At 33.4% G+C, this 11,038-nt stretch overlaps 1 protein-coding gene across 50 annotated transcripts in view; it reads left to right on the forward strand.

The window, feature by feature from the left end:
- Nucleotides 1–10,141, forward strand: part of LOC106883022 (histone-lysine N-methyltransferase 2C) — a 218,650-nt gene extending 208,509 nt beyond the window's left edge. For 48 of the 50 annotated variants that reach the window (XM_089348824.1, XM_089348827.1, XM_089348833.1 and 45 more), the window contains 9 exons: nucleotides 208–320; nucleotides 618–744; nucleotides 1,892–2,054; nucleotides 3,066–3,202; nucleotides 3,446–3,576; nucleotides 6,811–6,988; nucleotides 7,084–7,200; nucleotides 8,153–8,335; nucleotides 9,845–10,141. In XM_089348824.1, coding sequence (XP_089204950.1) covers nucleotides 208–320; nucleotides 618–744; nucleotides 1,892–2,054; nucleotides 3,066–3,202; nucleotides 3,446–3,576; nucleotides 6,811–6,988; nucleotides 7,084–7,200; nucleotides 8,153–8,335; nucleotides 9,845–9,937 — 1,242 coding nt within the window. In that variant the 3' untranslated portion in view covers nucleotides 9,938–10,141. Of the gene's footprint in view, nucleotides 1–207; nucleotides 321–617; nucleotides 745–1,891; nucleotides 2,055–3,065; nucleotides 3,203–3,445; nucleotides 3,577–6,408; nucleotides 6,497–6,810; nucleotides 6,989–7,083; nucleotides 7,201–8,152; nucleotides 8,336–9,844 lie in introns of all 50 variants that reach the window. The other 2 variants (XR_016241013.1, XR_016241014.1) reach the window with 1 other exon arrangement.
- Nucleotides 10,142–11,038: the final 897 nt, after the last annotated feature.

Below are 11,038 nucleotides of genomic sequence, written 5' to 3' on the forward strand. Positions count from 1 at the left end.
TGAAAGTTGCTTCCTTTCATATATTTTTAAAAATTATATTCATAATTGCATCTGTTCCTTTATCCAGATAATGTTTCTTGATTACTGGTATAATTAATTCACTGTCAAGTTTATTTTTATATAATACAGAATCAATAGCTCTTTCCTCTTGATACAAAGTTTAATTGAGGCTAATGATTTAGTTGAATTTTTTTTTGTTTTTTAAAGACACTCTTTTGTCCAAGCCATGTTCCAAAGAATAATCAGGAAAATGAACTAAAGTCATTAGTAGTTTTCAGACGAGTTTATGTGTGTCGTGAAGAAGGAAAACAAGTAGCAAGGTAAAATTAATTACTATATGTAAAATGAATAGAAATCATCTGTTTTATTTCAGTTTATTATAAAATATTTGTTTTGCAGTTTTTTTTATCTATCTTATTTTTACGAGGTATGGCAAATTGGTTGAAAATTTTGTAAATCCATTAAAACTATGATTTCATTAATTTTCACAATATGAGATATTAGCACTTAATACTTTTTATAATAAAATCTACTGAATTCACTGTAAGCTAACATCATATTTTGGGTTTTTAATTAACAGAACAGCTTAAAATATTTTCATTTGAATTATTTTGCAGTATGGTTCATGAGGAAGATAGCCGCTTTACTTTACGCATAGGTTCTCTCATATTACATTCTGTGGGACAGCTTCTACCTCATCAGATCCAGACTGGCAAGTTTCACTCCAGAGAATGCATTTATCCAGTATGTACAAACATTATTTTCTTTTCTTGAAATGTATATATGTGCAGTTATATGCATGCATAACTTCAGACAAGGCACTTTAAAGTTTCGTGTGTGTGTGTGCAGAAGGGCAGTAGCTCCACGTAACTGGATCAGATCATGACAATCCATCCAGCCATTTGCCAATATGGGGAGTGGATGTAATGGTATAGCTGTATCTAAAATGCTTTTTTCTTTTTTCTTTTCTTATACTTAAAATGAAAATCTAATGTTAAAATGAAAATACCTCTTGGGCATAATGTAAAAGCATAAATATTGGGTAAAAAAATAGTATGTTTTTTATGTTTATGTCTCATCTATTGATGAAGAGACATGTCACTTGATTTTACCATTTGATCTTATGATAAAGTATCACTGGTTCGCTGTGCCATCCCTTATTGAGGACTTTATTTCTTGTTAATACTAGCAAAAGGTTATGCATTCTTGATTTAGTTGTTCTTAATTACCTTTATTGGTAAGGAAATCTTACATACAAATGAAGAATATAAATATGAAAAAACCAAAAACTAGTGCTTTATGAATGGCATCCTTTGAGATAACTGGTTTTTTTTTACACCGTCATATAGATATACTGTTGCCACTCTTATCCTCAGAAATGTAGTGAAGTAGTGCTTAGTTTATTAGAAACCTGTAACTAATGATGACCAATTTTTGGAAATTGAGATATAATAAAACATCAGATGGAAATGATTTAAAGTATTTGTCATGGGAACAAGAGAGTAACTTCTAATTAAACATTAGGAAACTATTTGTTTAAATATTGACTTAAGGAATGTAGAAGACATCAATTACAACTTCGAATTTGAACTTCTGTTATGAAACTATATAAAATAAGAGATTAGTTGCTAATATAGATCATGTGGTTACTGAAATTAAATAGGAAACAATGTTTCAATTATTTTATTGTAAATTATTTCCAGAGTTTTCATATCATTTGTTGACTGCTAAATAAATGGAATTGATTTGATGAATACATGTACACCCTACCCTCACCCTGTGTGTGAGTGTATATAAGTGTGTTTATATATATATATATATATATATATATATATATATATATATAATGTAAATTTTCACATTAAAATTAATACTTTAATTTATATTTAAGGTTGGTTTTAAAAGCTCCCGGTTTTACTGGAGCATGCGACAGCTTCATAGGCGATGCCGCTATGTATGTAGTGTACATGACAAAGAAGGTCATCCTGAATTTGTATTAAAAATTGTGGAGAAAGGTTTTGAAGATGTTATAATAAAAGATAATTCACCAAAATGTAAGTTATTAACTTTTATTCCATTTTTTATTGTATTTTATACCAGTAAATACAGACATAAGATGTATTTGTATTTAGTACCCTAACTTTGCTCTTCTGTATTTCCTCACTCGTTCTCCCTCAATGTCATTATAATTATCCCATTATGCCATTCATGCTGTTTCTCTTACTACTTTCCTTACTAACAATCAACATATAGCTACCACTGTCTCCCTTCTGTTACTCCTTCCTATTCTTGTCACTCTGTTTTCCTCCCTATCATACTTATACTTTCTTTTTCTTTCACTAATCTTCACTTGAACATGTTTGATTTGAAAGAATATAGTCAAACAATTTGTAGCATGGTTCTTTAGTCTTACAGAGAACAAAGCTAGTGCTGGTGCCCCTATGTATTGATTCCAGCACATTCTTTAACATGGTTGACTAGCAAATAAAGACATGGGTTCTTTTCAGTCTTACTAAAGTCTTGGCAACATTTCTTTGCGATGGAATGCACTCATTGCACTCTGTAAAGTGGTTGGTATTAGGAAGAGCTTCTAATCATAGAAACCATACCAAAGATTAGAATATATGGGTGTGATGTGGCCACCTGATTCATCCACGAGGAACTGACTTGGACCATGATGACTTGTGCATCCTATACCAGCATGGAAAAGTGGATTACTGAGAATGATGATAACAGTGATTATTCATTCATTCATATGAATTGATTTTTCTTAAAATTTGTTTCCATCTTGAATGCATGTTTATTAACCCTTTTATTACCATATTTCTGTAAAATATACTGCCTCTGTTTCAGTTAATTTTGAAAATAGTGAAGAATTTGGTTAAATAACTTTGTCAATATTAAGCTAGTGTTTGGAACATAAATTAACATGGAAGCTTTTAATTTAGAATACTTTCTTAAAATGGAAAGTTTGTATTGTAAAACAAGGAGCAGTCTCATGTGGGTTGATATGAAAATGGTTAAATTGTTTTCATGCTTATTAAATTATGAAATTTTTGTTTTAGGTGTGTGGATGCATGTGCTTGAAGCTTTACAAAAAATGAGAAAAGAAGCTGAACTAGTAAAAATCTTCCCAAATTTCATAACTGGAGATGATCTTTTTGGCTTGACAGAACCATCAGTTGTCAGAGTAATTGAATCAGTAAGTAGTAATTAATAGTTTGTTTGTTGCTATTTTGAAATTTTGTTTACTGCTATTTTGTAAATTTCATTTATACCAAAATACTAAACAACTCTTATATAACGAGCATTATGATGAAATTAGTAATCATTTACTCCTGATTTTGGTTTTAGGAATGGTGAGAATATTAATAGATAATTCTACAATACTTTAATACTACTGTTTGTCAATACTATAATGCTTTATAATTCTTGTTTCTTGCAGTTACCTGGCACAGATCTTCTACAGAACTACAATTTCAGATTTGGTCGATCAAATCTGATTGAAATGCCCTTGACAATAAATCCTACAGGCTGTGCTCGCTCTGAACCAAAATTAAGAACTCACTTCAAGAAGTACTTACATCGGTTTTTATTCATCTTAACATGAATATTATCAACACTGTTTAATCTATAATAATAATAATAATAATAATAATAATATCTGTCTGAATTAGAAGTTTGCTTTCACAGCTGCATGGTTTCAGGTTTGGTCCCAGTGTGGTACCTTGAGCAATTGTCTTTTACTATAATCCCAAGCTAAGCAAATCTTGTGAGTAGATTTGATATGCAGAAACTGAAAGGAGCCAACCATATGTGTATGTGCTTGTGTTTCCCTTTTTTGACATCACGTGTTAGTTGTGAATGAGTGTCACTGTCATACAAGCAGTGTCATTTGTTTCCAGTTTTCTGTAAAAATATGTCTAGTTATAAAGAAATATTGCTTGGAAACAAGTAGGGTTGGTAGCAAGAAGGGTGTCCTGCAGAAAACTTGCCTCACCAAATTTTGACTCGTGCAAGCATGGATAAGTGGATATTAAAATGATGACAATAATGAGATGTATATATAGATATAAGTAGGAATGGATGTGCTCAGTGTACTATAATTTAATTATTCAGGTTTCAGCTTTTCTTGATAATCACATGAAATTCTCACTGGTTTCTATGCAATCTGAGGGGACTATAATGTAATATAAAGAGCACATCAGCAATGTTAGAAAAGAACATGGGCTTGAACTTGGTATACCTTTATTATGTTTGTTACAGTATTCAGAACGTATGATGTCACACTATAAATGCAATCTATTGATGTACCTCATAAGTGCAGATTGCACAATCAAGAAATATTTCTTGTCTGAGGAAGTGTCTGCATGCTGCACTTACACAGTGCATGTATGGATTATATTTATAGTGTAACATCATTTGTTACTGAATATTGTAAGATAGGTAACAGATGTAATAAAAGAATACCAAGTTCAAACCCATGTTCTTTTTTCACATATATGTGTGTGTGTATATATATATATATCATCATCATCATTTAACTTTTGCTTTCCATGCTGGCATGGGTTGGATGGTTTGACTGACAGCTGGCGAGCCAGAAGTCTGCACCAGTCTCCAATCTGATCTGGCAAAGTTTCTACAGCTGGATGCCCTTCTTAATGCCAACCACTCCGAGAGTGTAGTGGGTGCTTTTACGTGCCACTGGTACGAGGGCTAGTCAGGCAGTACTGGTATCGGCCATGCTCAAATGGTGCTTTTTGCATGCCACCTGCACGGGAGCCAGTCAGCAGCTCTGGCAATGATCACGCTTGAATGGTGCTTTTAATGCTCCACTAGCATAGGTGCCAATCAGGCGTTACTGTCATCGCCCACGGCAGCGATTTCACTTACCTCAACAGGTCTTTGCAAGCATAGTTTATTGCCCAATGATTGAATGGTACTCTTAAATGAGCTGGTTATACAGCACTGGCATAGGCCACAGTTATGGTCTCACTTGGCTTGCTGGGTCTTCTCAAGCACAGCATATCTCCAAAGGTCTCAGTCACTTGTCATTGCCTCAGTGAGGCCCAGTGTTCGAAGGTTGTTCTTCACCATTTCATCCCAGGTTTTCCTGGGTCTACCTCTTCCGCAGGTTCCCTCAACTGCTAGGGTGTGACACTTTTACACACAGCTGTCCTCATCCATTTGTAACACATGACCATACCAGCACAGTCATCTCTCTTGCACACCACATCTGATACTTCTTAAGTCCAACTTTTTTCGCAGGGTGCTTACACTCTGTTGTGTATGCACACTGACATTACACATCCAGCGGAGCATACTGGCTTCATTTCTTGCAAGTTTATGCATATCCTCAGCAGTCACGGCTCATGTTTCACTGCTATGTAGCGTAGCTGTTCGCACACATGCATCATACAGTCTACCTTTTACTCTGAATGAGAGGCCCTTTGTCACCAGCAGAGGTAGGAGCTCTCTGAACTTTGCCCAGGCTATCCTTACTCTAGCAGTTACACTTTCAGAGTATCCACTCCCGCTACTGACTTGGTCTCCTAGGTAACAGAAGCTATCAACTACTTCTAGTTTTTCCCCCTGGAATGTGACGGAAGCTGTTCTCTGAATGTTTTCAGTATTTATTACTCCTGAGCATTTGCCACACACAAAAGCTATCTTTCCAGTTAGCCTTCCTTTGATATTGCTGCACCTCTTATGTGTCCATAGCTTACATTGGGTACATCTTATGGAGTTTCTACCTATGCCTTTTCTACAGATTGAGCAGGGCCATCTATATATATTTATATATGGGGATGTTAAAAAGCACCCATCTTCCATGCTGGCATGTGTCAGACAGTTCAGCAGGTTCTGATGGGTCATAGGACTGCATCATGTTCCAGCATCTGCTTTGGCATCATTCCTACCCTGACACTACAAGAAGGTAACTAAAAGTGAGTGAAGATAGAAGACCAGGAAGTGTGGGTGGATAGAGGTTGCAAGAGTATATGGGATTGTAAGAGATGGTTAGAGATAAGAGTATGAGAAGAGAGTAACAGATGGTTACAGATGAAGGTAGAAGTGAGTGTAGTGAATGTCGAACAAGGGTAAAAGTGAGGTTAGTATGGAGTGGGTAGGTATTGTGAAAGAGGTATAAGAGATTCAGGAAGGAGGATCTATTTTCCCCTCAAAATACTTGTATCCTGTCATACATGCTCACTGACATTGCAATGGAGCATACCGGCTTCATTCTTCTTTAGTCATTGCTTGTCATCTGCATTTAGGGTTGATATCTCACTGCTATGTAGCATTGTTGTTTGTACACAAGCATCATGCAATTTGCCTTGAGAGAGAAAACCTTTTGTTCTAAAAGGAGTAATAGATCTCTGAACCTTCTCTATTCTATTTTTACTTTAGCAACTGTACTTTCTGAACATTTTCCTCCACTGCTCATTAGTTCACCTAAGTAACTGAAACTGTCCACTGCCTCTATAGAAACTCTAAGGTATTCAAGAAAATTTGTTATTAGGTTTCTTTAGTATTTATTGCTTCTGTATATCTTCCATATGCAAAGACTATTTTCTCTGTTAATCTTCCTGCCATTCCACTGCACTTCTTGTATGTCCATCGCTTGCACTTGGTACACTGTATGGCATTCCTGTCTCTACCTTTTCTGCATATCAATCAGGGTCATTTACCTAATGAATAATATTTTATTCTTTTAAATTTAATATTTTTTCTACTGGAATATCATATCTAACCCCACATACTAAGCCAGATTGAAATCATTTTTTTTACTCTAACTATATTTCTTTGCAGACCTCATACATTGCAAACAAGTATCACTTCCCGTTCTCTGCCTACCACAGTGACAGGTGTCAGTGGTGATGTTAATTCCCCTTACATGAAGCAATTTGTTCATTCCAAATCTCAACAATATAGAAGATTGAAAACAGAATGGAGGAATAATGTCTATTTGGCTCGTTCCAGGATACAAGTATGTTATTTGATTTACTTAAAATTAGAATTTTTTTTTTTTCCCATTTTACTAGTTAAAAGTTTTATAATCTTTGTAATTTTTTGTTATTATAGGGCCTTGGTCTTTTTTCTGCACGAGATTTGGACAAACATACAATGGTGATTGAATACATTGGAGACTTGATACGAAATGAAGTTGCCAACAAAAGAGAAATAGTATATGAAGCTCAGGTATTAATTCAAATTCATCTAACTTTAATTACCTTTCGTTCTTTGGTTATTTGTATCTCATGTTTGAGAATAACAGTTTAAAATTTTTAAATATTTTGATAAATATAGTTGTAATTATAAAAAATTGTTTCTTTTTTTTTGACATTTTTTTTACTTGTATCTTAAACTGTGTGCTTGGAAGTGGGAAAGAGAATAATCTTAATCCGTTTAATTAACTGAAAAATTAGTTTTAGAAATTAGATATGAATAATTTTAGATTGCTCTCTACAGGTAAGGAGAATGTTATTGAGATGTTGAAAATCAGTTATCAATATTTAGCTAATGATTATCTTTTATGACTTACTAGTATCTCCATTATAAGCTGCTATGAAAGTAAGGCTAATAATATAAGACATCCATTCTAATGGATCAAACTAATGGATTATGTAATGAAAATGATTTTAAGAAACAGTCTGAAGCTGCAAATTAAATTTGAAGCATAGAAAAGAAATTTGACTGGAGTTCATAGTTCTTTTTTCTTCCTGTGTGTTTACTGGTTGTAAACAATAGTTTTGCTCTTTATGTGGACAGTACCATTTGCTTGTAATCTACTGCAAAAAAATGATCAAGTATCTTAATGTGTTGCATGACCTTTGTAAACAAAAGGCTCATTCATATGTCATTTCCTGTTTGCTGTGTGACTACGTCTAGGCTGTTTGTTGTTTGATACCCTAGGAGATTATTACCTTGCTTGGAAATAGGCGGTGGGTGTCATAAGGGCATCCAGCTGTAGAATATTTTGTCACAATGTACTTGTCTCACACAAGTAAATGAGGATTTTAAAAGCTTTTCATATGGTTTAAAAAAGATCTACTGATATAATCTTACTGATGAAGCAGAGGAAAACAGAAAAAAAGAACTAGGGATTGTATTTCAGGTTCTTGAATATGTATCCATTTATGCTGTTTTTCAGAATCGTGGTGTCTACATGTTCCGCAGTGATACAGACACAGTTATAGATGCCACAATGGTTGGAGGCTTAGCTCGTTACATCAACCATTCATGCAATCCCAACTGTGTAGCTGAAGTTGTGCCCTTTGAAAAAGAAAGTAAAATTATTATCATTACAAGCAGGAAAATCGTGCGAGGCGAAGAGGTTAGTAAACTAATGTTCTCATTAATATTAAAAATAATAACAAACCAAAATCAGAAAATTTCTAGCTATTTCTTTGTACACTTCACAATTTTGAAACTTACTTACCTCTGAAATTGCTGCTAGGTATTCTGGTTCACTTCGCAAAACCTCTTATCCACCACTCTCTAACCAAGATAGTTTTGTAGATTACACTCTTGCTGATAAAAACCACTTCTTTTTATACTTGGTTTGCTTCCAACTCCCTACTATGCATACACAACAACTTTTAAATTTTTTCTTCTCAACTCCTATTTTGTCATCAAAACTTTCTCAGGGCACCTGTTCTGATAGAGTTCCTTACATTACCCTTAACCATCCTGTCCAGAATTCCCTTTTTCTTCCCTGAAATCTTATATCTAATTCTCTCTCTAAAAAAGAACTACCACAACCTATAGAGATATGCAGTACTGTATCTGCTCCCAAGATGGACAATCTTTCTCCTTCACTTCAGATATCACAAAAACGATCAAAATAATTGATAAACATCCATATCCTTTATCCCTTTGAATCTCTCTTTTAGCTCAGTAACCACCTGTACAATTTCCATAGTATCAGATTTACCAGACACTTGCACTCCTAACATAGCAATAGCCTGTTGCTCTTGAGATCAGCAAATTTTTGAAGTATCTGATATGAGAACTTCTTGACTAAGTTACCTCTGAATAGACTCTGTTTCTTTTTAATCTCTAGGATTGGAAATTTCATATCAAACCAGTGCAATTGGGGTTTTTACTGACCTGCATTTTATCAATTCTAGCATATCACTAGGTTCAGTTTTGTTTCCCCACACTCTTCATTCTACGTTCCTGACTTACTCACTACCACCCACTAATCATGCACACTCCTACACAAACTGTACCAACCTTCATTCCTCCTTAACTGCCTTATGCACATTTACATTCAATTGAAGTATTTTATGCCAGATTTGCACTACTTCCATGAATAATTCCCCATTGAGAACATGTCAACCTAGTCTTGTTGAAAATCACCAATCCACAGTCTCTACATGTGTGAAAGAAACAATTAATATCTGACCAGATAATCATCATCATCATCATGATAATGTCTCTCTTTCATATTATGAGTGTAGCTATATTAAATCCCTTCTAGTATACTTGTTATGGAAAGGCACACATTTTATAAATTCATAAACTCTCTGAAAATTTCATGCTTTTTTTTTTTTTACTCAGTTAATTTTGTTAATGGGTGAAATTTTCAAGCATCTGTACATATGCATGTGCATGTACACACAAAATTTAATAGAAGCTGAGTCTATTCTTGAGTTGCACTTTTTAGTTTGGTGAAGTTTCAATTTCTATTAGATTTTATATTCCTCTGCGCTTAGTTTTGAGTACTTTTTTCTTGTGTTTCTATGCAGTTTTTGCTATATAATGTGTGTGTGTGTGTGTGTGTGTGTGTATATATATATATTTATATATGTTTATAAAATCAATATTACTTTTGTTGCAGCTAACCTATGATTACAAATTTGACTTCGAAGATGATCAGCACAAAATTCCTTGCTTGTGTGGGGCTCCAAACTGCAGAAAATGGATGAACTAGAATTTACTGATAGCAAATTATATTTTACACTTTTGTGTAAATATGTAATTCTTGGATTATGCTATCTCTCTGCCAGTAGTGAACAATTTGTTACAAGTTCTGAAACTCAACATAGCATGATCTAAAACCTTTATTTGATTTTTTTTTTAAACCTTAAGTTACTGTAATTTAAATAGGAGAATAAATTAGTTAATTTGCTATAAATTTAGTGACTGCTGAAGTTTATTTTGCAAGGTTTATGTAGTATTTTGAGCAAGGGAATTTTGTATTGCACAGTCATAGAATAGGGATATAAAAACATGTGTAAATATACTAGCTCTGTACAATTCTAATATATACTTTTGTTTTATTATTTGAAGGGGTGGGGGTGAGGGCAAAACAAAAAAAAAAAAACCAAAAAAAAAAAAGGCTTTAAAGTTGCAAGGAAAGTCATGTCTTTTTATACTTGTATTCCTATGATGATTGAATTTATTTTCAGTCTTAAGTTTTACACTAATGCTACTACTGGGCATTGCTCTAGGTGGGGAAAGAAACAAGAGAATGGAAAAGTTGAATAACATATTTTAAAGGTCTCAATTACTAACTTACATTCATGAATTGTGGCTGCATGGTTGGCTGCTGTAAATTAATTAATTGAAAACTAATTTTTAAAAAAGAAAATATTGTATGGTAATTATTTTAATATAAACTGTAATTTATATTAGTCAGCTTGCTACCACTATTTCTGAATAACTATATTAGAAATTGCACATTCTTGTACTGGTTTCAGTCCCTTGACTGTGGTCATACTGGAGCACATATCATTCTTTCCATTAGCGACTACTTTAGTTGCTATATCTTGATATCATCTTTATTAATAATTTTCATTGTTAATACTCCCTACTAAATACAGTGCACCTATAATTATGTTATAATGTAAAACTTGCATTTTTTTTTTATCTCTGACTTTTGACATGCTCTTCATTAATATCATTGTAAGTGATATATATATATATATATATATATATATATATATATATATATATACATACATACACACATACACACACACACACATACACACACACACATACACACACATAAATATACATACATATATAT

Source organism: Octopus bimaculoides, chromosome 3, assembly GCF_046866305.1.
Source record: "Octopus bimaculoides isolate indiv1 chromosome 3, ASM4686630v1, whole genome shotgun sequence".
NCBI classification, from domain to species: Eukaryota; Metazoa; Mollusca; class Cephalopoda; order Octopoda; family Octopodidae; genus Octopus; species Octopus bimaculoides.